This window comes from Amblyomma maculatum, chromosome 4 (genome assembly GCF_055883805.1).
Source record: "Amblyomma maculatum isolate TAMU_Amacu chromosome 4, ASM5588380v1, whole genome shotgun sequence".
NCBI lineage: Eukaryota > Metazoa > Arthropoda > Arachnida > Ixodida > Ixodidae > Amblyomma > Amblyomma maculatum.
In genome coordinates this window covers 141633529-141661075 of record NC_139347.1, presented here as the reverse complement: position 1 = coordinate 141661075, position 27547 = coordinate 141633529, and the positions used below count along the sequence as shown (strand labels likewise).

Below are 27547 nucleotides of genomic sequence, written 5' to 3'. Positions count from 1 at the left end.
ATAGGCTTTCTCTACTCAGTTGCCTTGTGCCGCAAAAAGGAATCTGTATAGTGCGCTGAGCTGAATATAATGGGTGGTGAGCATTACAGTATCCGACCAGCAGCCATGGTTCTGGAAGTTGGTCAATCAGCTTTTCAAAATTTTTGTTACATAGTCTATGATCTGGCGGAATAAACAGCGAACATACCATTGTTATTTTATCGAATATTAAGGCTTGTGTTGTCACTGCCTCTAAGTCTGTGTTAAGCGAGATGTTTCGACAAGCGATTCATTTGTGTTATAAAGGCAACGCCACCGGAGGGGCGAGTACTGCCTTGCCTATCTTTCCTGAATACACGATACTGCTTGAGAGAACTTGTGTCTGTTGGTTTCAAATGCGTTTCTTGCATAAAACTTGTGTTTGGTTGGTGTTCGGCAAGGATTTCATAAACGTCATCCAGATGTTTTAAGAGTCCTCGACAGTTCCAATAAATGATGCTCTCGGTAGCCATTTTAGTTAGTGTGGAAAGAATATAGAGTAGAATTAAGACTCGCCGCCCTTATCAGGAGGCTTAACTGGTGTGTGTGTGTGTGTTTTAGTTGAGGCCGTCTAGCAGGCCCCGTCTCTCATTGGCGGACTCCCTAGGTGCCGCTGACGCTGCGGAGTCCATGCTCACCTCCATCGCCTCTAGTGAAGGCATGGAGGCAGGAGATTTTTCTAGAGGAACCAAGTCCCTCTCAAATGTCAGCGGTGTCTCGGACGTCTGGGAGAAAATGACCTCCGGGTTTGCAAAGATTGTTGCAGCCGGTGGCTGCTTAGTGAGGAGCCGTGGTGGGAGCACGTCAGCAGCATTGCACTGCGTGCCCACCGTTACTAGACGCGGCCTGGCCCCTCTGCAGGCTTCGTCAGCATAGGGAGCGGAGGAAAGCATTCTGTGCTTTTTTCGCGCCTCTCCGTATGTTACCTTCTCAGTTACCTTTATATTGATTACTTCCTTTTTGGCCTGAAAGGCCGCACAGGACAGGGAGTATGCAGGGTGGGCACCCTCATAGTTCACACATTTGTAGTCAGTTACCCTGCAGTCATCAGTTGTGTGGTCGTGTGCGCTGCACTTTGCACAGGTAAGGCGTCCTCGGCATGTCTGGCTGCCATGCCCGTACCGCTGGCACTTGAAACACCTGCGGGGGCTTGGTATGTACAGGCTAACATTGCAGCGGATGAATTCCACGTTGATGAATTCAGGAGGTGTGCTCCGGTTGAAAGTGAGAACAATATGTTTCGTTATTTCCTCGTTCTTTCGCCAGATTGTTATCCTTCGAACCGCAGTTACACCTTAGTTCTGGAGGCTTTGAAGGAGGTCCGATTTTGTTTCGTTTAGGAGGTCCCGATCAGAAATCACTCCCTGGCAGCTGTTAAGACTGCGGTGAGGCGATACTTGAACGTCAAGGTGAGCAAATGTCTTTGTTATGAGGAGCTTTTCTGACTGGGTTTTGTCTGATACCTCTATTAGTAGGTCACCAGATCCTAGTTTCTTTGCTTTATAGTTTGCCCCAATGATGGCCTTCAGCGAGCTGGCAATCAGAAAAACTGGTAGTTCATTCACGGGTTTAGACTGTTTTAGAGCGCAGAACAAGGAACTTTGAGAAGTTCTCAGTTGGTGCTATTATTTGTGTGACTTTGGTGCGACTCCTTTTCTGAGGTCGACCAAGTTTTTTTATGATTGTTTTTCCATGCATTATAGATGATCTAAGGGTTCCTAATATTCTGTCGCCGCTGTTTTGCCCTTACATGCAGAGGAAGGTACCGGAGCCCCTCACCTGGTATAGGCGGGAAGACCGTCGGCCGAGGCTTGACCACGACCTCGACCGCCACCGTTCTCGATTCCTTCCCTCCACCTTTCAACCTATCGCCACGGTACGGATTACAGCTTCGGTATGGGGGCTCAGGGTCCATGGTGGCGCCAAGCACCAACACCTCATTACACAAGGTGCCCCTGTGGGGACATTCTCACTGTAAACAAGGGGAATTATAAAGAGCGTTTCACGATCTAGGGCGTAGCGCTGTCGCCTTCTCACCGGCGTTTCGGGTAACGGCATGGGGACGCTTCGCAGCGGACGGCACAGAGTTCGTGCGGCCACTGCTGATTTGCTGGTGGGCCTCCGTCGCCTTCTTTGCCTCAGCACCCTTGTGCTCTGGCAGGCTAAGTGGTAAAGGCGCTTGACTACTGTTCCCAAGAATGCGGGAGAGAATCCCGGCCTCGGCGGCCGCTTTTCCATGCAGGCAAAAAGCAAGGCGCCCGTGTGATGTGCGATGTCAGTGCACGTTGAAGAACCCCAGGTGGTCGAAATTTCCGGAGTCCTTCACTACGGCGTCTCTCATAGGCTGAGTCGCTTTGGGACGTTAAACCCTACAAACCAAACCAAACTAAACCATCGCGTCCATTGAAGCCGCATCACTTGTTTTGGGCTGTTCTCCCGTTGATGGCTGGAGTGCAGCTTCATAGGCGGGGGGGGGGGGGGGGGGGCAGCCACCGACCGGCCCAGCGATCCGACCGGCTTGCCTGAGTCGTCCGTACCTCTCACTGCGTCCTTAGCCTCAACGACGCCCATCATCTCCTCCCTATCTTCCTTCGCTCCAAGGCTTGTTGCTGACGCATAGGTGCGGACGCAGTCCTCGTCCGCATGCCCGCAGCGCCTCCACGTCGAGCACCTGGCACCTTGCAGTCTCTGCGGACATGATTTGTGCCGTGGCAACGCAGGCGCGGCATCGGCCGCCCTTGAACAAACACTAGAACCAACTCACCGGCGACTCAAATCTGATGGGGCAGGTCTTCCACCTTCTTGCCCGGCTTCAGCTTGAGCATCACTATTCTTGTGGTGGGCCCTTTCTCCTTCATGCCAGCAACACGCCAGCGCTCCCACGTCACCTCGCTCACGTTCGCGAACGCCGCGAAAGCAGCACGGATGTCGTCGTCAGCGACGCCGTGAAGCATCCAATGCAGGTGAAGCTTCACCTGCTGGTCCTCGGGATCAGAAACGTTGATTGAAGGCTTAGCTTGGTTAAGTCTGGAAGATTTCGAAAGCAATACCCTTGGCTGCGCCTTGTTCGGTGGCTGCGCCCCGACTACTGCGAGGAGCCGAGGCACAGCCCCATTTATTCTGCTATCGTGACGTCAAAAACAGCGAGTGCACTCTCTCGGCAGCGACACAGCGCCGTGTATGGACTAGCCGCCACCATCCGATGGCGCGAGCTTGGGCCCCGTCTGTAGGTCTGGCGTGACGTCACAATGTCACGTGAAAGGTCATGTATGGAGGCGACACGACACGCCAAAGGCTCGAAGTGCTAGCAGTATTGTTTTCGCAATAAAACGATACAGCGGCCTCATTTGACTTGAAGCTCCTTGACAGCGGCCAGGTATACCTTGTCGCTTCCGCGCCGCTGAACGTTACCGCACACTCGTGGTTAATTTTGTCAGCCCCTAACACCACAACGCCGGTGAGCGCTCTATCACCAGCGAAAGTAGGCAGTACAATCTCGTAATCCTTATATTCGGCGTTGATCCCGTTTCAACGGCCAGAAACGGCCGCTATCGCCGCTCCGCTGGAGCTTACAATTCCGTGTCCCCACCTCGCCTCGAAGAACCACCAGTAAAGGCGTCTAGCAAGATGTCCACTTTGCGGACGCGGCCTAACAACTCGAACGAGAAACGTGCCAGAGACAAGGCGCCTCCCGAGCAGGGTCAGGTCTTCGCGCCGGCGATGGCGTTGGCGTCTAGCCGCACGTTAGACGTGAGAGGTAAGCACCATGCTCTCGGTTTCTTCTTCTTATGTAGCAATGGCTTCTGCTCCTGTGTTGAAAATCGCCCCCTTAATCGTCAGAGGTTTGGCATGAAAGAGCAAACAAGGCCAACTTCTTCTTTTCCTCTGTGATATGTTACCTGTTTGCCTTTTCTCCTGCAGTTGTCACACGAGTCCGGTATAGTGGTGCAGTAGATATTTTATGTATTTTCCTTCATTGTTTCTCTTACCCGCGCATTTTGCGGTTAATATAATCTGGTTTAGTGACGGACGTCTTTCGCATCAGACTAGATTTAATAGTTTCTTTTTTTCTCTTAATGTTTTGTCTAGGTTTTACAATTTTTTCTCATCCCCTCCCCCCTGTCGGCGGTGTCGGCACTCTCTCAATTTTTGTTTGTTTGATTTTTCTGCTCCTACAATTAGTATTTTTTCTCTCTTTGTGAATTTGTCGACCAACGATTACAATGCTGTATGAGACTGCAATTCTCTATTGTTAACCCAATCTTTATTTCCTTGTTGGGGACTGTCCTGTTTACTGTTCTACCTCAGTCTCCCTTTTTTTGTTTTGGGTTTTGTACGTCTGCCTCTCTCTCCGTACGTTATTTGTCATTTTGTATGACTGTTGTTTTGCTGCTGTGTCCTTCTTTTCTGGTTCCTGTTTTTTTTTTTTTCATTTGCAGGTCTCGATGCTACCTTCTGGTTTTTTTATTTTTATTCTTCTTAAGCCAGCGTGGCCATCTTGCTTGTTTGTTTGTTTTTTGTTTTTTTGTAAATACATTCTTTCGCTTTTTTTTAAGTTTTTTTTTATCTCGCGCTTCTGCTCCCTTTTACTTATTTTTAATTGGTTTTAAGCCTGGCAAAGCTTTTGCTAGTCCACGCTCCCTCTCCTTTTTTTGTCTTTTTTTCCAGTTCGAGAGGACGAATAAAATGGTAAAATGGCATACGACGCCGTCCGTGTGCATTCAAATATTTAACGAGACGAAAGCACAAAGAGGCAGATAATCAAAGAGTCCCGAAATAAGTACCTTTGGGCTCCCATACCGTATTCAAACCTACAGTTGAAATCATTTATGGAGACTGCGTTCCCAGATATATTGGAAGAAGAACTGCTTACGCACGTCTGCTAGCCGCTGCCGCTCTGTGCTTTCTCGATCCGATGGCTTGATATTGCCGCGAAACCTTCAAAACTGTATTTGTTTTTTTTTTAGCAGCCGCCGGCATACGGGCTTATAACTCTGATTCTGGACCACGTATCAGTTCCGTATTCTGTTTGTTAATGCTCGATGTCGCGAGTCACACCTTTATCAGTTTCGTTGTAGCGCAAGATGCACCGAGATCTGTCTCGAAGTTTCCGGCCACTCGGATGTCTTTCCCACTGTTCCAGGTTGGGCTACTAGCAGTTTGCGACGTTATCTAGATTGTTCAGTGCAGCCTTTAAATTGAGCGTTGACGAGTATGACGGGCATTCTTTGTTCGACGATCGACCAACACGTTTGCTGCTATCGCCGCCGCCGGGTTGCTTAGTTCTTTTGCGGGCGCAAGTCAGCCCAATAAAGAGTTAATTTCCGTACCATCAAGCCTGTGTCTTCATTTGTGTCATCGACCCTGGTCACCACCACGTGGCATCTGGTGGAGGTGCTGCCCTTGATCCTTCAAGCGAAGACCTCAGCCTTATTCCTGTCGCCCTCGAAGACCTGCCTACAGGTCACCGAGCCAGCCGCCGACTCCAAGGCCTACAACCCGAACACGGTCTGCTGCCTGACCCCATTCGATCTCGGAAGGCATCGACGCTGACGATGGCCCAGCCTACAGCACCGGTTGTTTTCGTCCACCCCCGTGAGCCCCCCTGCTTCCATGGACGACCGGATGAAGATGCGGGAGACTGGATGGACATTTTCGATCGTGTGGCAGAATTCAACGGCTGGAACGATGCCGCGAAACTTAGGCAAGTCTACTTTGTCCTTCAAGGACATGCCCGAGTTTGGTTCGAAAATCATGAGGCAACTATGAAGGATTAGGAGACTTTCAGGAAAGCGTTTCTGACCGCCTTTTCAGGCGTCGTCCGAGAGGAAAGAGCCCAGGCCCTCCTTCAGTCAAGAGTTCAACTCCCTAACGAGCCTGTCCTGGCGTACGTTGAGGAGATGAAGCGCCTCCTACGCCGCGCCGACCTTAATATGACCGAAGGTGAGCGTGCCAAACTTTGATTGCGAGGCGTTAAAGAGTCGCTATTTGCGGGTCTTGTGCGAAATCCGCCAAGAACTGTGGCGGAATTTGAAGCAGAAGCGTCTACCATCGAGAAGACGTTGGACCACCGGAAATGCCATTACGAGCGACCACTTCAACCGGACTACTCAAGCCACTACCCCAGCGCATCTACAAGCGGAGAAAACCTTCGGCACCTCATCCGGGAGATCATGCGAGAGGAGCTTCGCCGACTGATGCCATCGTCGCAACAACCGCAGGTGGCCACGCTCGCGGACGCCGTCCGTGAAGACGTGCAGCAGGCGCTGGACGTTCCTCAAGCGACAGCTGCGTCTGTTCCAGCACAAGAGGCAACAGCGATGAACTAACAGCGATGAAATAACAAGAAAAATACGATTGGGATGGAGCGCATTTGGCAAGCACTCGCAGATTATGACTAGCAGCTTACCGGTATCGCTCAAGAGGAAAGTATACAACAGTTGCATCTTGCCTGAACTCACCTATGGGGCTGAAACGTGGAGGCTAACCAAGAGAGTTCTACTTAAGTTGAGGACAACCCAGAGGGCTATGGAACGAAAAATGGTAGGGGTAACATTAAGAGATAGAAAGTGTGCAGAGTGGGTCAGAGGAATAACTCAAGTTACCGACATTCTAGTAGAAATTAAGAAGAAATGGACATGGGCAGGACATGTAGTGCGAAGAGAGGATAACCGATGGTCGCTGAGGGTAACAAACTGGATTCCAAGGGAAGGAAAGCGTAGCAGGGGGCGGCAGAAAGTTAGGTGGGCGGATGAGATTAAGAAGTTCGCAGGGGTCAAGTAGATGCAGCTAGCACAGAACCGGGTTAAGTGGAGAAATATGGGAGAGGCCTTCGCCCTGCAGTGGGTATAATCAGGCTGATGATGATGATGATGATGATTATGTCGCCCTCCGCTCCGACGTGATGACTTTCCGAGCCCTCGCCGCTACCGTCCTGTTCCTCAAAACGCCCCTTGGCCCCCGCCCGCCAAGCCTACCAACGACAAACAAGCCCCAGGAAGTGCGACGCATGGAGGACAGCGAACAACCGCCCATTACGCTTCCACTGCGGTGAGGCCGGCCACATTCTGCGGCACTGCCCGTACCGACGAATCGGTCTCCCCGGATTTGCAGTCGACGCTCCAAGACCACGCCCAGGTGAACGACCGCAAGAAATCGACAACTATCTGCGTAGCGGTGAGATTGCGCCACTAAGCCATCGATTCAGGTCTCCATCGCCGTACAGGGCCGCTTTGCGTCGCCAGGACGTAACTATGACGATAGTGTGCGCGGAAGGTCCCCAAGCCCGCGCAGGGGAAACTAAACAGGGCAATTTTTGGGGTCGAGGTTGCTCAACGGCGAAAAGACGAACATCCTCCGCCGCCGACGACCACTGACGACGGCGCAACCATTTCATCGCCGCTCCACACGACGACATCGACGACAACACGACCAGAGTGCAAGCAGGCACCGCCGCCCAGCGACGAACAGCGGTATGCCCCGGCCATGACCTGAAGAAACGACGGAGCCGAGATCGGACACTAAGGCCCACGTGCAATGCGAGGACGCGAACAAATGACCTTGAAGTTGATATCGACGGTCGCAGAGTCACTGCCCTAGTAGACACCGGAGCTGACTATTCAGTCATTAGTGGACCGTTAGCCTCTCAGCTCAAAAACGTTACCACCGCTTGGGATGGCCCGCTGATCGCACCGCAGGTGGCAACCTGATTACTCCATCGGGACGATGCACTGCAAGAATAACAGTAAATGGGCGAACTTACCGCACCAGCTTTGTGGTCTTGCAGCAGTGCTCCCGCGACGTGATTCTAGGCACGGACTTCCTAAATGAACATAGGGCTATAATCGACCTGCGATCCAAGCTCATCAAGCTCTCTGCAGACAAACCCATTCCTGCTGCGACGACGTCGACGCAACACATCGCTTCAAACGTCCTCGATGAAGAATTGACCGTCCCTCCCCGATCAAGCATCACAGTCTGCGTAGGTAGCGCAAACATCGAAACCGCTGAAGGCATCGTCGAAGGAAATATCCAATTGCTCTTAGAACGAGGAGTCGGCATCGCAAGAGGCATCGCGAAATTTCGGAGAGGTCAAACTCAGGTGCTGGTAACAAACTTCTCCGAACAATACCGGCATCTCAACAAAGGCACGACGATCGCTTCTCTCGACGAATTAGCGGGCCTCAAAGATGTATTCGCCCTCCACGACCAAACGCTGACAGATGCACCGGACCTATTCCGTCAGCCCACATTTGACCTCAACCCGGCACTGACGCACAGAAGGAAAGACCAGATTCTCAATCTTCTTCGAAGCTACGCGGAGTGCTTCTCGTCATCGTCAAAGGTACGACAAACACCACTGGCCAAGCACCGCATTATAACGGACGAACACGCCCGACCTCTGCGCCAAAGCCCATATCCTGTATCGCCGCGAGAACGCCAGGCCATTCGCGATCAAGTTGAGGAAATGCTGCGTGATGACGTACTCCAGCCATCGAACAGCCCCTGGGCGGCACTAGTCGTTTTGGTGAAGAAAAAAGACGGCACACTTCAGTTCTGCGTTGATTACCGCCGCTTGAATAGCATAACGAAGAAGGATGTCTACTCGCTTCCCCGCATCGACGACACTCTCGACCGGCTCTGCAATGCAAGGTACTTTTCATCGACGGACCTGAAGAGCGGATATTGGCAAATTGAGGTCGACGAAAGAGATCGCGAGAAGACCGCATTCATCACACCGGACGGTCTTAATGAGTTCAAGGTGATGCCATTTGGCCTCTGCTCCGCACCAGCCACATTTCAACGAGTAATGGACACAGTCCTGGCAGGCTTGAAGTGGCAAATTTGTTTAGTATATTTGGACGACGTTGTTGTCTTCTCGTCAAACTTTGAGGACCACCTAAAACATCTACAGACAGTGCTGGAAGCCATCAAGTCATCGGGACTAACGCTCAAAGCAGAGAAGTGTCACTTCGCCTACGAAGAACTCCGGTTCCTAGGTCACATCGTTAGCAAGGACGGCATTCGCCCAGACCCGGCGAAAACAGCTGCAATCGCACAATTCCCACCACCTGCCGACAAGAAAGCTGTGCGTCGATTCCTTGGGCTGTGCGCTTATTATCGACGATTTGTCAGAAACTTTTCGCGGATCGCCGAAGCGTTTACGCAGCTTACAAAGGCTGACGTACCTTTTAAGTGGGAAGCGCCGAATGAGAAGCCTTCGACGAACTTAAGCGCCGCCTGCAGTGCCCTCCTGTACTTGGCCACTTTGATGAAAACGCCGAGACCGAAATTCACACCGACGCGAGCAGTGTGGGCCTAGGAGCCATTCTCGTCCAGAAGAGTGCCGGACAGGAGAAAGTAATCGCCTACGCTAGCAGATCCCTCACAAAAGCCGAAGTCAATTACTCGACGACCGAGAAGGAGTGCCTTGCAATCATCTGGGCCTCTTCTAAATTTCGTCCATACCTATACGGCCGACCATCCAAGGTTGTAAGCGATAATCAGGCGCTCTGCTGGCTGGCTAATTTGAAAGATCCCTCCGGCCGCCTTGCCAGATAGAGCCTACGACTTCAAGAATTTGACTTGACTGTAGTCTATAGGCACCGTGCAGAAACCCAGAGGGCAGCACTCGCGGCGAACAGGCAGCGCCACGAGTGAGCGCCGGAACAGTTTGATAGGGAGACGCACGGTCGGCGCGGCCGCCTGGGCTGGGCGCGCGCTTGAAAAAGGCGGCCTGCGCAGCGAAATGGTAGCAGTTCCAGCCTGCTCGAGTGACGTAGAGAAGCACAAACAATGCGAGAGCCACACGACACAAGACGAAGAGTCAGGCATGAGCCCTGGCCGCCCGCTGGGCGTTTATTTCTAGGCTGGAAACACGGGAAACGGAGGACGACAGGAGAAGCACGCGCAGTTGGAAAAGGCCGAGCAAAAAGAGGGTGGAAGGGTGGGGGGCGTAAAAAACGCGGTAAAAATGTAGAAAATGCAAAAAACATTTGTGGCGAACGCCCCTCCTCCGAAGTGTGGTACAGCTTCACAAAGGCCAGCTCGAACGCCCCAAGCTGGAGTGGTTGAGAAAAAAAAAAAGAAAGCTGCGGGGAATCGAGCGGCCGAGAAGGATGGAACGAGTGTGGGAGAAAAATAGGAATAGATGTCGAAAAAGAGAAAAAGCCTAAAAAGAAGCGACAAGCCTCAAAACTTGAGAATACGATTGCCGGGGCCTGAAAATGCCGCAGTCACATTATGCAGACAGATTTTGAAGAGCTTTAGCTGTTTTCTGGTGAGGCGGTTGCCACTTTTCTCGACGATAAAGGAAAAGATGGCAGATGGCACGCGGTCGCTGATACAGCGCCACAGCTATGAGAATGGAAACTCCCTTGTAGTACTGCTCAAGCGATCTACAGTTTAATACACATGCATGTCTTCTCTCTGTCACATGTCAGAATTGCAGCATGCTTAATTTTCTTTTTCGTTGAAAGAACGTCCCGCCTCATCCGGACTTGAATGCTAGTTTTCTTTCGTTGTTTTTATTAACGATTCTTAATGCCTTTTTAACGGTATACTTTCAAGTCCTCTGCCACAAAGTTAAGTCTTGACAGGGTAAGGTAACAGGTGGCAGCCAGCCGCTCGACAAATTTTTTGGAGCAGGATGGCATGTATTGAATGCAAGATGCAAGATCTGTTCAGAGCGTCCACGAATAAGTAAAAAAAGAAAATAACATTGATTTATTTTGCTTATTTACTATACGCGATGCGCAAAACGCCGACAACGCCACCTATCGCCAAAGCCGCAAAGCGTAGGCGGGCTCGGTCGGGGCGCTGTTCGTGTCAGCGTCTATGCGCGCGCGTCGTGTTTTCGTCTTTGGTTGCGGTTTAACAGATATAACGCCGCTGTCAACCTTTAGCAATGTCCGGGAAGAATTGCTGCGTAGTTGGTTTTTCGAACACACAATAAACCTTACCAGGAACTTGTTGGTATAAGTTTCAGTGATGTTTCACGAGAACGACCGGGGCCGTGAATCGCGGCTGTTCGAAGCAGAAAGCAATCAATCGCACCCAAATGACATTTGTTCAGGTTAATGTCATTTTTTCGACACGCTGCTACACGACCAAAGCTAATGCCATTTCCAAATTATGGCAATTGTGATTGATATGCAAATATTGTAGTACCTTCAATATGTTGCGAAGGGGAAGGCGCTGTAAACGAAAGCAGCCTTTAAATTGACATTCATGTCTTGCATACCTTGTAACCAACCTTTTGATTAGGGCTATCAATTACGAAGTTAGCGGCTGTGTCGGCGGCGTTTGTTTACGAAAGGGTACGGAAGGTGCGCACGTCTGCGCTCGACAGTGAAACGCGTACGAGTTTCAACAACGTACACTTTCCGCACTAAAGCAAGTGTCAAGAGCAACACGTAAAATAGGGAGTATAGTGTACTGTCTGACGGCGATTTTATAGAAACTTCGAGTATCGCCCTACGGCGCAGCATACTACAACCCAGTTGACTCCCGTACGTTTTCGCCGAATCGTTCGCTCGGCGTATTAAGGCCCGTCAAAAATGCTCGAGCTTAGCCTCATCAAAATAGAATATCGAAAATTCGTAACGCCTGCTACATCGGATGCCGCGAGCTTACTGCCCGCGAAGGCGGCCAACGACGGTGCTCTGGCCGTGTGCAAGGCCCTAGTCGTCGCTAGGCTAAACGCCTAAACGGTTTCGCATAAAAGCCGTAGCTGGACGTGCTTTGGAAATAGTAAATTTCCTATTCATAAACTGCCTTACTATCTGTTCAATTGTCTCACAAATTGTCTTACAGTAAACGGAAGGTGTAACTTCGGCGACGCCTTAGCAGCTAGAGAACGAAACAAGGATGAGCTGCGTCAAACCGGCGGCAGCTGCTAAAAGCAGAAATTTGCTTGTATTGCTTTTGTCACTTCTTCCAAAATCTCGTTACAAAACAGCGCTCCTCAGTAACGATAATTTTTTAGATTCCTTCCTCAAAATAAGCGCCTGATATTTAAGATGGACAGAGCATGCTTTTCTGAAGGTGGCGAAAGAAATCCGTCGTGTCGGCGACTTGGCGCCAACGGACCGTGGCAGCAGAAGCGACCTGTTCCGCCTGCGCTGAGTTGGCTACGGGTTGGCTGGCAGCGATGAGTGGCAGTATTTTTTTTTTTTTTACGATGCTATTTGGCATATTTCACATAGATGACTAGCTGCAAACTTACAGGAGCACAGTAGTATTTAATGCAGATGGCACTTTTGTAGTCTATTTTAGGTGTATCCTCTCACCGAGTGTCTGGTGTCGACATAACGCCTTTCCTCGTTGATCGCATTCGGATGAGTACCTCAAACTCGTATACCTAATGTCGTTTTCACCAAATGTCATTATATTTTCCCATGTAGTAGCAAACAAATATCATTTTGAACGAGCGTCATTCCATGGAAAATACATTAAATTTGCCGTGTAGCAGGGCTGAGTGACAACTATGTTTTCAGTGTTTTCTGCTTGTCATTGCCCCTTCCGTGAACACTTCTTGTTTAAACTTGGTCGCCTCCGCTAGCCGAAAAGATACAATACGCATTAGATTTGTGAATCGCTTAGCCAGACGATCTTTAGCGTCCATTGACATCGCACAGCACGCGGTTGCATTTTGCGTTTCGCCTCCACCTTAACGCGGGCATCACGGTCGACTTCGGTCCGAATAACTCGATCCTCCTCAGTAGCCTGAGCCACTTCGGCAGGTTATTGAACAGATATTTGCCGATGTCCGTTTTGAAACTTGCCATGCAATTACATTAAGACTAGAGCCAGTGTTCCTGTTGTCTGCAGTGTTCCTGTTGTCTGGCAAGATTACGAAAACATAACATGTCGCTGCACTTGCTATTCAGACTAAGGGCTCTAGAGCTTGTTATAAAGCACCTTGTAATTCTGCAGTTGGGCGCGAGGGTGACACAAATGAAATGAAGATTATACTACAATAATAATATCGGATATAAAATTTAAATCTAATATGCTCTTGGCTAACCTGTGATGATGCAGCTTTTCAGATATTGCTTCTGCTGATATCTCAATCCCCCATGAAATTATCTACCCGCTCTGCCTTTTTGACGACGGAATATGTGCAATTCATGCCGTACAGGCAGTGGTAAAGCGCAAGCATGAAAAATCTGAACTCTTATTACAGGAGCCCAATATGCGCTATTTTTCTGATGCTCAGAATGCTGGTTTGCAAGCTCGCTGGCTTTTCCTGCGGTCGCACCGGTACGAAACCGGTCGCAGTTTCGACGACGCTGCCTAGTTTATTGTAGCAATATATTGCATATAAACGAAGCAAGCGTGTACCATTAAGCAAAGAAAGAACATTGGTTCATAGGTCAAGGAATGGACGAATTATGAGCTCCACTTCGTACGCAACCTTGTTGACGCTCGTCTGCAGCAGACACTGATGCATACGGAGCCGATGTAGTTCCAGACGGCCGTGATATCGAACACATGTACACTATTATAAAGTGCGATCCCCTTGCGCACACTGTCACCGCGGAAGTGCCCGCGCGAGAAGCGCACAAACGGCAGATCGCACGCGCGCACCACTTGCACGCTTGCCGCACGAGGCCCGCCTCGGGTTCCGACGGCCGCCGCTACGCGGCTTTCAGTGGCGCCCCTATAGGCGCTGCGCATGGCGTATAGTCTCAATTGAGCAGTATCGCATGAGAAACAGCATAATTATCACTCGAGGTTCAATAGCTCAGTAGACATCAAAATGTCATTAGCACAACTAAATGAATAAAGCGTATGGAATGACAGACAGGGGCTTTATGAATCACATCTACAGAGGAGGGCGAAGCGGACAGCGAAGGATGGCGAGGAAAAAAAAAATGTCAGGCTGGCGGACGGACAACGGAAGCTGCCCAAGAGGAGAAGGAATGTAGCGGCATAAGCGTGGAAGGAAAGGGTGTGGAAAGAAAAAAAGGAACGAGCTGAGAGGAAGAAAAAAAATGATGCAAGCAAGCAAAAGAAAAGTTGCCAAGGTAATTTCGCGAAACTAATGCGCAAAACATAGTATATGCGCCATTAAAACGCTCCATTCCTTTTGATTACTGTCTGCATTGTACTAGTGCTTATGCAAGCTATCGTAGACAGGGAAATATAGACCACAGGACAGCATAAATAAAAATTATGCAATGAACAACTGCATCCACGAGCGCGGCCCACTGGGCGCGCACGGCGGTCCTAGTAGCGCTGATGCCAATTTGAGATGCCCAATTTCTTTAAATATTTTTTTTGCGGGTTGAGAAAGGGTGCTAATGCAGGTAAAGGTACAGTGTGTCCTCTTTCGGGAAAAATGCTTCGCGGTAAATCTGGACGCGGCAGTACCTGGGCATGATTACCAGCTCACTGCTCGGTGGAAGGCAGCTATTCGCACTTAGCGTCGCTTCGCTTCGTAAAGCTTATTCGGTGACGCGAAAAATATTTTATCAGGCCAGTGAAAATGTGTGCAACAGCAGCAATTCAAGGACTGCAATCTAGCAATTCATTTGTGACCATAGAATGCCGCGAATCGAAAGAACGAACGGCGAAAGCACCCCACGCACAGCAGATCCGCCACGTCTCTGCTGCACGGCCGGGCGCACGTCTCCCTACCAAGCTATTCTTCCCGCCGCGAGGGGCGCGCGCGTCGTACCCCGAGTTACTCCTGCACGGTGCCTATAAGACGGGCGGAAGCACTCTGACGCAGACTGCTTATCACGCGCTCCCGTCGACGCTCCCCCAAAGGACGATGACGACGATGCCTTTCTGAGACCGGTAAGCGCCAGCAGTTTCGCAGAACAACAGCGATCAGACCCTAGCTGAAAGCGCTAGCCGATTACTTAGAAGGAAAGATCACTTCCCCTCCTGGTGTGTTCAGGCGACATTTATCATCGTTCGCGTTAAGCAATGGCATCCTAGTGAAGAAGAACTTCGCAATCAACAAGATCGCGCAGCTTCTTGTAGTGCCTGAAAACATCCGGCAGGAAATTCTGCAGGCGTTGCACGATGAGCCCACAGCAGGCCATCTCGGATTTGCGCGCACGTTGCGTCGAATCCAGGAGAAGCATTACTGGCCGCGACTGCCTGCCGAAGTTGCCCACTACGTGAAGATGTGTCGTGAGTGCCAACGACGCAAGACGCAGCCGATCAGACCAGCAGGACTACTAAACCCGATTCCGCCCCCAATCCTGCCCTTTCAACAAATTCGGATTGATCTCCTCGGCCCCTTTCCATCTTCGTCTATGGGTAACAAATGGATCATCATGGCCACTGACTACCTTACCCGTTACGCCGAAGCAAGAGCACTACCAAACGGTACAGCGGCAGAAGTCGCCAAATTTTTTGTCGAACAAATTCTCTTGCGACATGGCGCACCAAAAGTGCTCATCATGGACAGGGGAACGGCGTTTACGGCAGAGTTGACGCAACCCATCCTGGAATACTGTCATACAAGCCATTGACGAACAACAGCGTACCATCCCCAGACCAATCGCCTTACGGAGCACCTGAATAAAACTATCGCGGACATGATCGCCATGTAGGTCGACGCTGAACACAAGAACTGGGACGCCATCTTGCCGTACGTGATCTTCGCGTATAACACGGCAATCCAGGAGACGACCAGAGTGACCCCGTTTAAGCTTGTGTACGGCAGGGAGCCCACGACGACGCTCGACGCAGTGCTGCCGCATGTAACCAGTGAGGACAACCTTGACGTCGCCGCCTACCTGCAGCGTGCAGGGGAAGCCCGACGACTCGCACGGCTGCGTATTAACGACCAACAGCGCACCGACAGCCGACGATACAATTTACGACGCGCCACGCAGAGTACAATCCAGGAGACCATGTGTGGGTTTGGACACCAATTCGCTGTCGCTGATTAAGTGAAAAGTTGTTGCGTCGATACTTTGGGCCGTACAAAATCATTCGCCGCGTCGGACCACTGGACAATGAAATCATTCCCGACGGAACGTCAGCATCACAACGGCGACGCGCCCGCCCAGAAATTGTACATGTTGTACGACTGAAGCCATATTACGCGCGTTAAAGAATCTGTGGTGTTTAAACTTTGCAGTGTTTAAGTTTCTTTGTTTTTGAACATCGAAGCGATGTTTTTTTTTAAGGGGGGAGTAATGCCGCGAAACCTTCAAGACTGTATTTTTTTTTAACAGCCGCCGGCATACAGGCTTATCACTCTGATTCTGGACCGCGTATCAGTTCCGTAATCTTTGTTTGTTAATGCTCGATGTCGCGAGTCACACCTTTATCAGTTTCGTTGTAGCGCAAGATGCACCGAGATCTGTCTCGAAGTTTCCGGCCACTCGGGCGTCTTTCCACAATGTTCCAAGTTGGGCTACTAGCAGTTTGCGGCGTTATCTAGATTGTTCAGTGCAGCCTTTAAACTGAGCGTTGACGAGTATGACGGGCATTCTTTGTTCGACGATCGACCAACCGTTTGCTGCTATCGCCGCCGCCGAGTTGTTTAGTTCTTTTGCGGGCGCAAGTCCGCCCAATAAAGAGTTAATTTCCGTACCATCAAGCCTGTGTCTTCATTTGTGTCATCGACCCTGGTCACCACCACGTGACAATATGTACCTGACTGCTGTGTGCTGTCATTTGTTGTGTTCATGCTTTCTTCTGAACCCAACGGCGACACATACCAAATGCAAGTGACATGTCCTAATTATGCCTTTTGTACATATATCTCGTCATGCCGAAAATGATGCACGAAGCACAAATCCTGGCCAGTTCACGCTGGCACATTAATGGCAGAGAAGTAATTTTCTTTTCAAAATTATGAGAACCCGACGGGGCAGCGCGGGCCGACAGCGGGGTCACTGGTTAGAAGCACATATGATCATCCATAATCCAGTTGGCAATGTGCCATTGTCGAGAATTCATAGAAACCAACTAGTGTACGTCACGCTGTTTGTTTGGAATAGGGTGACATCCTGTCATCCAACACAGTGAGTGATGAAGACGGGGCCTCATATGCTCAAAGCCTTCGATCCAGTTTTAGTGTAATCGACGATGCCCACGAATTGGGAGTGCCTTCTGCACCTGGCTCTTTGTGAAGAGGATGGATCCTAGAACACATTCTGGGTTTAGCATTTATTTAGAGCGCAAATTTGAATTTGACATCTGAAATGATTACGTCATTGGATATTATAAGAAAACACTTCACAAAAGGCAGCGACATCACTGCTAAAGATTGTCGAGAAACACAATTGCTTTAAGGGTTTCCCTTCGGACTCTGGAAGTTTGCTGACAGCAAGAGCAACCGCAGTTGTTGCACATATTGCCGTAATTCCACCGATGAAATACGGCCACTTTGGATGTTCATGTGGCCTACAGCAAGCGCTACATGCTATGAAGGGAGTGTCAGCTACAGTGGAAATTTAACATACATGGTATACCTTTCGCAAAGATCTTGCAAACACAACTGTGGTTAAAAGAGTGCACGGTTGCAAATGCTGATCACCTGCCCTTCAATGTTGGTGAAGTTTGTTTCGCATTGGTTTCCCTTCATATGCACCAATGAATGTTTGTCCTGCTTTGTGAGTGATTTGAGAGATCTTATGGAAACTAGTGTGACAATTGCTGAACAGATATTAGTCAAAAATGTGAATTACGCGGCGAAATGCATGCTAATAATGTATTGCTACCGCCGGGGACAACCGCGCGACATATAGTACTTCTGTGCATGTTACAATCGGTGTGCATATTTGTTTATGCTTTGCAGTCAATTTCCTCACAATAAAACAGGCTTGTGATAAAATGCGTTTCAGCTGTAATGTCGGGTGAAAACGTTAATTCACCCGCTCCTGCATCTTTTCGCGAGTGCGATCTCGGAGCGAACGCGTGAACACAGGCAGGGGAGAAATGAATATATACACTTTACCTTTCGACGTATACATCCGGGAGTACTCGAAAAAATGGCTGCCGTCTTCTCCTCGGTACTAACGTAAATGCACCAGTAGACTGCGAAAGCAGACGCCGCTGGCGCGTACGCCTACGCTGTTGCCGGCCGATTGCATCGTCGGTGATTTAAATTCTCTCTTGCATACTGGTAATACTGTTTGCGTTGTTGATGCAGGGGCTCAAAACCTCTGCAGCTGAAGTACTAATCTGATAGCGGATGAGACCCACCGCGAAAAAAAAATGTATCCAAACCCGTGCCGCAGCCGACATGACTGTTTCAAGGCAGCGAGCTGGCTGTTGTGCCTGGTGCGCCACTCAGAGCGCTGGGGTAGTCCGCCTCCGTCGCGTACCACCAAACAGCACCTATGCGTCTCCCACGCCCGAACGCATGCGCCTACGGGCGGACGGGCGCACGGTCGCATCGCTCGAAAAACGACCGTAAAGAGTCATTTAGTTGCACATGGGCATGCCGCCGTCTTTGCCCTCCTAGACCGGCCAAGAAAGCAGAAAGAAAGAGAATGTTGAAGAGACGCTCTTCTTATAGACTATTACGGTCGCGATATATTCTTGCGCTCATGCCGGCCAGGAATGTGCATGTACAGCCTATGTCATAGGTTAGGGCCGTGGGGCTCTGCTTCTGAGCCACTGCGGTTTGTAGTGGATTCCCAGTGTTCGGAATCTTTTGATGGCAAGATGATGTTTTGCTTACCCTCTGCAGTGGGAGGATCTCCACTAATGATAAATCAGCTCCACTATACGGCTCAGAAGCAGACTCTTGGGCTTTAAACTTTTGCAAAGGCTGTACATGCAGTCGTCCTTTTAGCCAAGAGTGTGCACTATCATGATGTTCATTGAGAAGCCATACTTTTGGTCCCGGGAATCGGCGCAAGTTAAGGATAGATCATTTGAAAACATCGCTATGAAGATGAAATGGGATTTCACAGGTGAGCACGATCTTCTCAGCTGATTGTCTTGGGAATTGCGTTTAAAAAAAAAGGACATGAGAAGACGTTACTTGGACGTGCGTTTAATCCCACGTGCATGTGTCTTCCGAGCCAGAATTGACGGTGCAGAACATTAGCAAAGCTGCTGCTGCCGCAGCTGCGTAAGTAATGCAGTTATTCGTCCAACAAATCACTACCAAACGCACATGCAGCTCATTTGCGTGGATCTCTCCGATTTAAGCAGTTGCTGTGTGCATGCATCCAAGAATAACGCACGGAAGAGAGCAAGTGAGCGGCGGCGCTGGAGAGGCAGCGGAGGAGCTTTGTCGAAATTCCTTTTCCGGTTTTACAAGGAGTTCGTCAACTTTTAGCGCAAGCGTTCGATTTGTGTTCCCGAGCGATCGAGACGTGTTTTCAGTTGATTCGTGCTGAAGCGATGTGACAAGGTCGCCAGCACTACGCGAACGCACTGTTTGCGGACAGAGTTCGCCAAATGTTTCCGCAGCGTGAATCGGCTTTAAGGGTCACTCAATTAGATCCTCTACTCATTTGTTTACTACTGTTCCGGTCTTTCCTTCTCTAACAAAATAGCGTAATTTGAATGGGCGGGAATAAGTAGCAAGAAGTGAACAGTGCGCTTCAAGAAGCATTGAATAGTGATCAAATAGAAAAGGAATTTATTAATGGACGAGCAAAAAACAAACAACACGTATTAGTGTTTCGCTTCTGTCGTTGAGATTATGGGGGTCAGGACTAGATAAGAAGCTGAGGCTGCCCTTCCTCCGACATGTGCAGCGAATAAAACAGAAATTATACATATACCTCGGATTGCAATTGTGCACACGATGGGAGGTGTTCTACTTATTTTTATAACAAAACCAATATTACAAAGAGAAATAAGTTCAACGATATGTTGGCTTTCATAATTGCATTTTATTTCACCATCCATACGACATTACTGCTTTGCGAAAAATGCAATGAAGTCTTCAATGTCTTTATTGTTGTCAGCGCCAGTGGAGCGTATGGCTTTCCACGCGCATAGCTGAGGAGAGAAAAAGGAAAAGAGGGATGGTTGTGTATCACATCCCGTTAACGTAAAAGAACGAAAGGAAGAAGACAACGCTTGCAAGAAAATGCACGGCTGCACTATTTTGGTGGCGACTAGCAGAAGTGGTCAACAGATCCCAAGGACTGCTATATCCCATGGCTTTTAAGTTATGCCTGTCGGGTGATTGCGGCAAGAAGCGCATGTTGTTCTGCCACAACGCCATGGTTCGCGCTAAATGACGCCAGATTGACTTCCTCTCCACCCCGAAACACGCTAAGCGGCCTTGAAATGTAGCACTATAGACAATACATGTCATTAGACACTCGCAGTTAATTCGAGTTCGCCTTTGAAATTCGTCTTTAATGGGTTAGCACTGGAGCTTTCAGGGCGGGGATAATGTTCTCGTTGAGTGTGTGTACGAATTCAGCTGATTCGTACACACACGCAGGCAGGCAGGCAGGCAGGCAGGCAGGCAGGCAGGCAGGCAGGCAGGCAGGCAGGCAGGCAGGCAGGCAGGCAGGCAGGCAGGCAGGCAGGCAGGCAGGCAGGCAGGCAGGCAGGCAGGCAGGCAGGCAGGCAGGCAGGCAGGCAGGCAGGCAGGCAGGCAGGCAGGCAGGCAGGCAGGCAGGCAGGCAGGCAGGCAGGCAGGCAGGCAGGCAGGCAGGCAGGCAGGCAGGCAGGCAGGCAGGCAGGCAGGCAGGCAGGCAGGCAGGCAGGCAGGCAGGCAGGCAGGCAGGCAGGCAGGCAGGCAGGCAGGCAGGCAGGCAGGCAGGCAGGCAGGCAGGCAGGCAGGCAGGCAGGCAGGCAGGCAGGCAGGCAGGCAGGCAGGCAGGCAGGCAGGCAGGCAGGCAGGCAGGCAGGCAGGCAGGCAGGCAGGCAGGCAGGCAGGCAGGCAGGCAGGCAGGCAGGCAGGCAGGCAGGCAGGCAGGCAGGCAGGCAGGCAGGCAGGCAGGCAGGCAGGCAGGCAGGCAGGCAGGCAGGCAGGCAGGCAGGCAGGCAGGCAGGCAGGCAGGCAGGCAGGCAGGCAGGCAGGCAGGCAGGCAGGCAGGCAGGCAGGCAGGCAGGCAGGCAGGCAGGCAGGCAGGCAGGCAGGCAGGCAGGCAGGCAGGCAGGCAGGCAGGCAGGCAGGCAGGCAGGCAGGCAGGCAGGCAGGCAGGCAGGCAGGCAGGCAGGCAGGCAGGCAGGCAGGCAGGCAGGCAGGCAGGCAGGCAGGCAGGCAGGCAGGCAGGCAGGCAGGCAGGCAGGCAGGCAGGCAGGCAGGCAGGCAGGCAGGCAGGCAGGCAGGCAGGCAGGCAGGCAGGCAGGCAGGCAGGCAGGCAGGCAGGCAGGCAGGCAGGCAGGCAGGCAGGCAGGCAGGCAGGCAGGCAGGCAGGCAGGCAGGCAGGCAGGCAGGCAGGCAGGCAGGCAGGCAGGCAGGCAGGCAGGCAGGCAGGCAGGCAGGCAGGCAGGCAGGCAGGCAGGCAGGCAGGCAGGCAGGCAGGCAGGCAGGCAGGCAGGCAGGCAGGCAGGCAGGCAGGCAGGCAGGCAGGCAGGCAGGCAGGCAGGCAGGCAGGCAGGCAGGCAGGCAGGCAGGCAGGCAGGCAGGCAGGCAGGCAGGCAGGCAGGCAGGCAGGCAGGCAGGCAGGCAGGCAGGCAGGCAGGCAGGCAGGCAGGCAGGCAGGCAGGCAGGCAGGCAGGCAGGCAGGCAGGCAGGCAGGCAGGCAGGCAGGCAGGCAGGCAGGCAGGCAGGCAGGCAGGCAGGCAGGCAGGCAGGCAGGCAGGCAGGCAGGCAGGCAGGCAGGCAGGCAGGCAGGCAGGCAGGCAGGCAGGCAGGCAGGCAGGCAGGCAGGCAGGCAGGCAGGCAGGCAGGCAGGCAGGCAGGCAGGCAGGCAGGCAGGCAGGCAGGCAGGCAGGCAGGCAGGCAGGCAGGCAGGCAGGCAGGCAGGCAGGCAGGCAGGCAGGCAGGCAGGCAGGCAGGCAGGCAGGCAGGCAGGCAGGCAGGCAGGCAGGCAGGCAGGCAGGCAGGCAGGCAGGCAGGCAGGCAGGCAGGCAGGCAGGCAGGCAGGCAGGCAGGCAGGCAGGCAGGCAGGCAGGCAGGCAGGCAGGCAGGCAGGCAGGCAGGCAGGCAGGCAGGCAGGCAGGCAGGCAGGCAGGCAGGCAGGCAGGCAGGCAGGCAGGCAGGCAGGCAGGCAGGCAGGCAGGCAGGCAGGCAGGCAGGCAGGCAGGCAGGCAGGCAGGCAGGCAGGCAGGCAGGCAGGCAGGCAGGCAGGCAGGCAGGCAGGCAGGCAGGCAGGCAGGCAGGCAGGCAGGCAGGCAGGCAGGCAGGCAGGCAGGCAGGCAGGCAGGCAGGCAGGCAGGCAGGCAGGCAGGCAGGCAGGCAGGCAGGCAGGCAGGCAGGCAGGCAGGCAGGCAGGCAGGCAGGCAGGCAGGCAGGCAGGCAGGCAGGCAGGCAGGCAGGCAGGCAGGCAGGCAGGCAGGCAGGCAGGCAGGCAGGCAGGCAGGCAGGCAGGCAGGCAGGCAGGCAGGCAGGCAGGCAGGCAGGCAGGCAGGCAGGCAGGCAGGCAGGCAGGCAGGCAGGCAGGCAGGCAGGCAGGCAGGCAGGCAGGCAGGCAGGCAGGCAGGCAGGCAGGCAGGCAGGCAGGCAGGCAGGCAGGCAGGCAGGCAGGCAGGCAGGCAGGCAGGCAGGCAGGCAGGCAGGCAGGCAGGCAGGCAGGCAGGCAGGCAGGCAGGCAGGCAGGCAGGCAGGCAGGCAGGCAGGCAGGCAGGCAGGCAGGCAGGCAGGCAGGCAGGCAGGCAGGCAGGCAGGCAGGCAGGCAGGCAGGCAGGCAGGCAGGCAGGCAGGCAGGCAGGCAGGCAGGCAGGCAGGCAGGCAGGCAGGCAGGCAGGCAGGCAGGCAGGCAGGCAGGCAGGCAGGCAGGCAGGCAGGCAGGCAGGCAGGCAGGCAGGCAGGCAGGCAGGCAGGCAGGCAGGCAGGCAGGCAGGCAGGCAGGCAGGCAGGCAGGCAGGCAGGCAGGCAGGCAGGCAGGCAGGCAGGCAGGCAGGCAGGCAGGCAGGCAGGCAGGCAGGCAGGCAGGCAGGCAGGCAGGCAGGCAGGCAGGCAGGCAGGCAGGCAGGCAGGCAGGCAGGCAGGCAGGCAGGCAGGCAGGCAGGCAGGCAGGCAGGCAGGCAGGCAGGCAGGCAGGCAGGCAGGCAGGCAGGCAGGCAGGCAGGCAGGCAGGCAGGCAGGCAGGCAGGCAGGCAGGCAGGCAGGCAGGCAGGCAGGCAGGCAGGCAGGCAGGCAGGCAGGCAGGCAGGCAGGCAGGCAGGCAGGCAGGCAGGCAGGCAGGCAGGCAGGCAGGCAGGCAGGCAGGCAGGCAGGCAGGCAGGCAGGCAGGCAGGCAGGCAGGCAGGCAGGCAGGCAGGCAGGCAGGCAGGCAGGCAGGCAGGCAGGCAGGCAGGCAGGCAGGCAGGCAGGCAGGCAGGCAGGCAGGCAGGCAGGCAGGCAGGCAGGCAGGCAGGCAGGCAGGCAGGCAGGCAGGCAGGCAGGCAGGCAGGCAGGCAGGCAGGCAGGCAGGCAGGCAGGCAGGCAGGCAGGCAGGCAGGCAGGCAGGCAGGCAGGCAGGCAGGCAGGCAGGCAGGCAGGCAGGCAGGCAGGCAGGCAGGCAGGCAGGCAGGCAGGCAGGCAGGCAGGCAGGCAGGCAGGCAGGCAGGCAGGCAGGCAGGCAGGCAGGCAGGCAGGCAGGCAGGCAGGCAGGCAGGCAGGCAGGCAGGCAGGCAGGCAGGCAGGCAGGCAGGCAGGCAGGCAGGCAGGCAGGCAGGCAGGCAGGCAGGCAGGCAGGCAGGCAGGCAGGCAGGCAGGCAGGCAGGCAGGCAGGGCAGGCAGGCAGGCAGGCAGGCAGGCAGGCAGGCAGGCAGGCAGGCAGGCAGGCAGGCAGGCAGGCAGGCAGGCAGGCAGGCAGGCAGGCAGGCAGGCAGGCAGGCAGGCAGGCAGGCAGGCAGGCAGGCAGGCAGGCAGGCAGGCAGGCAGGCAGGCAGGCAGGCAGGCAGGCAGGCAGGCCTGCGTGAGTTCAGGTGATTTCGTTCACTCAAATCACGATCGCGACCACCCCAATCGTGGCGTTGAAAGGCGCTAGTCACGTGACTGTATTTGTATTTTGCTTGCTTTCTTATCAGCCTGAAAAAAAAATGACCGTGACACTTTCTTTATCGCTATCAATGGAATGGGAATTTCTGAAGGTGCTCTCTAACATTACAGTTCGAACGTATGGTCTAAAGTTAAGGACTGCTATGATCAGTTCTCGCACACAAAAAGAAATCCTGCACCATGCAGTTTTTATTTTCCACAAACTTTGAATTGTTGAATACTTTATTCTATTATAACGAAACATGGCTGCCATCCCACCTCGACTGTGTCGGTCGTTCTTTACCATAGTGCACCCGGGCGAACGTATATCACAATCAAGTATATCAGAATTCCACCATTTCCCGTCGTAAATGCCATGCTTTGTTGAAGTAACTTAAGTGTGTTCAAAGGAGGTGTGCTTATTGACCAGGCTTCTGGCATTAATGTTGAAAAGGGAAAGTTATTCAACACACCTTTGTAATACTTGTAGCTCCTCTCAACCTGTTTTCTTTCGCTCCCCAGCCTTAATTGCTCAACCGATAACTCATGTTAGTTGCGTCATCCCATGCGTACATGACACCATCAGTTTTCAACTTGTCAATACCACCTTTTGCACGTTCTTTTTCATATTTGCTTGCAAATCTAATTTTAATTAATCGAGCCGGACTTTAAAGGCTGAAAAAGTACTCTTTTAAGTACTAACTGCACACAAATTTAATCCAGAAGATTGTACGATTTGATGGTGTGGGTTGGGAGCTATGCTAGTATCCCTCCTATAGAACTGGCGGTACGAGCGGACATATATTATGGTGAGGTGACCCAAAACAAACATAAAATAATGTGCCTCTGCCCGTGCCACTAGGTCTAACGGGCTGGTACGAGCGGACAGTCGCCCGCAGAGTGCTCGGCAAACCAGGATAAAGCAGACGACGTCGTTGTGCAAGTGAAAGCGCCTACGGTCAGAATTTTCCAGGCAGTAAGAAAAAAAGTGCTTTCGCAACTTTAATAACGTCATGGATCAAAAAGGTCACTTTCCGAAGTCCATCACAACTCTGCGAAAAGAGTATTTTTTGGCCAATCGCTTACCACGCAGGCTTTCCGTTTGTCGTATGTTCCTAAGCATGTGATTGCATTCATCTTCTTAAATTTTCCTTTACACTAATAAACACTACACCAGCATGACCTTAGCCGTCACGTCGGAGTACTGAAATCGGGACTAATTTATGTTACTACAGGTCTTTCGATTCTCATCTCATTTTTTTAAACTCCATTAAGCTGCCGAATACGACAAACACGACATCACATAAGGACAATAAAGCGATCGTATGTGGATCAAGTAATTTTCTCTGGGAGTCATTCCTGCAGTCTTAGAAATAAATATATTTGTGAGAAAACTCAGCAGGCCTCGATACGCATAACACTATCTAAATGATGGTGCTATACAATATTGTATGAACAATACAATGCTGTGTGAACAATATAACCTGGATGCTCACCCAGAACTCCGAAGACTGTGCGCTTTTCTATATTCTGTTTCCGCCGGTGAATGAGAAATTTTCACGGATAAAGTGCACTATTCATGCTGAAGAGCCAGCCTAAATGTTTCAGAAGAAAGCGCGTAGTGCTTACCAAAGTCTTTGTTGCTGTGTCTCTGAAATCTGTTGATAAATTTAACTGGGTGTAGTACAGAGATGTCTGCAAGAAGTAGCGTTAGAGCAATGCATTATTACTGCAGATCCTCGCAGTGTTGCTTTTCGCGCATTACATTTGTGGGGCTCCGCAGCCCCTCTAAGTGCCTTAAACCGCGCGCGCGTTTTCTTAATGTATTTTGTTTGCGCAGGCAGCGCAAGTGCACATGAGCGAGCAGCCAATCTTTGGGGCGGGATGTTAGCGGCTGAAACGGGCTGAAACGGGGAGGCTAACCAAGAGAGTTCTACTTAAGTTGAGGACAACCCAGAGGGCTATGGAACGAAAAATAGGGGTAGCATTAAGAGATAGAAAGCGTGCAGAGTGGGTCAGAGAAATAACTCAAGTTACCGACATTCTAGTAGAAATTAAGAAGAAGAAATGGACATGGGCAGGACATGTGCGAAGAGAGGATAACCGATGGTCGCTAAGGGTAACAAACTGGATTCCAAGGGAAGGAAAGCGTAGCAGGGGGCGGCAGAAAGTACCGTGGGCGGATGAGATTAAGAAGTTCGCAGGGGTCAAGTGGATGCAGCTAGCACAGAACCGGTTTAAATGGAGAAATATGGGAGAGGCCTTCGCCCTGCAGTGGGTATAATCAGGCTGATGATGATGATGATGATGTTAGCGGCGAAAAGAGGATAAGCGCGTAAGATGGGCCAGCGGGGTGTGGCACAGACGACGGAAAGAAGACCAGCGACACGAAGATGGAAGTAGTGCCTGCAGAAACGGCCTAGGCGTATTCGCGTGAGTTGTCACGCGAGGAGCAATGTTCCTTGTTCCGCCGTTAGCGTTTTGGTCATATTGCTCGCCCTATTCTCTCCACAGTGTGTTTTGTCTCGCCGCGGTAAAGCCCTGATATTAGAGATTTTAGCTTACCGTGATCCACGATCCGCTAGCATGATCCGCCAGCGCGCGTTCCCCTGCGCATTCCCAGGCACCCCTTAACGCCGATAGATGGCGCCACATAATGGATGTCGGCACACGCACACGCACACACACACACACACACGCACACACAAACACACACACACACCTGCCGCGTCGGGACCAATCAGCTTAAGCGCCCCACCCACGCGCGGCAGAGAGTCACGGTGACGGATCGCGGATCCCGGTAAGCTAAATCTCTCTATTTTCCCGCTTGTTTTCCCGTTTCTTTATTCTTCCTGCAGGCGGTTAATTTCTAATACTTCGTAGCAAAACTGTTGCAATGAATCTATTTTGACTGGGCAAGGAAACTATGAGTGTAGGGAGGTGAAAGTCGGCAATGCGTTCCACTGAGAGAGCACGTGGAGAGATCTACTTACAAAGATGGCGAATTTTTCAAGAAAGGCCACTTCTCTCGAGTGAATTCCAAAAGTACAAGGTTTGTTTGTTCATTCAAGCGAGGCCCAAGATGCATTTCCCAATCATTCCATTCTATATACGCCAAGCATAAGGCTTGGAAAAATATTAATTGCGCTCTCTTTTTGTGACTTGTGGAAATTCGGCTGGTGACAGGGTCGAATACCGCATCTTCCGCATTGCACGCATATACTCAACCATTGTTCACTGAGGCGCACAGAGGTCAAAGACTACCGATAAATTGAACATGGGTGAAGGCATTCTTCTCACTTTTATATTTTAAATGTGGATAATTTCAATTTCCATTAAAGTTAACGTTCAAATCCTCCTGCATGGGTCTTTATGACTATTTTGACAACGGAATGCATCCACGTTGGCTGCAGTCATTGTAGTCACGCGCTGTTGAACACGCCGCCTTCTCATTCGACGATCTTTCTTTTTTTACATTTTTGAATGTGCGGAGCTTAAAATTCC

At 52.4% G+C, this 27547-nt stretch overlaps 1 protein-coding gene across 1 annotated transcript in view; it reads right to left on the bottom strand.

The window, feature by feature from the left end:
* Positions 1–2789: 2789 nt before the first annotated feature.
* LOC146193205 (uncharacterized) overlaps positions 2790–27547 on the bottom strand; it is a 65197-nt gene continuing 40439 nt past the window's right edge. The window contains exons 5-6 of the mRNA XM_084600499.1: positions 25673–25738; positions 2790–2993 (exon numbers count right to left, since the gene is read on the bottom strand). Coding sequence (XP_084456625.1) covers positions 2790–2993; positions 25673–25738 — 270 coding nt within the window. The remainder of the gene's footprint in view (positions 2994–25672; positions 25739–27547) is intronic.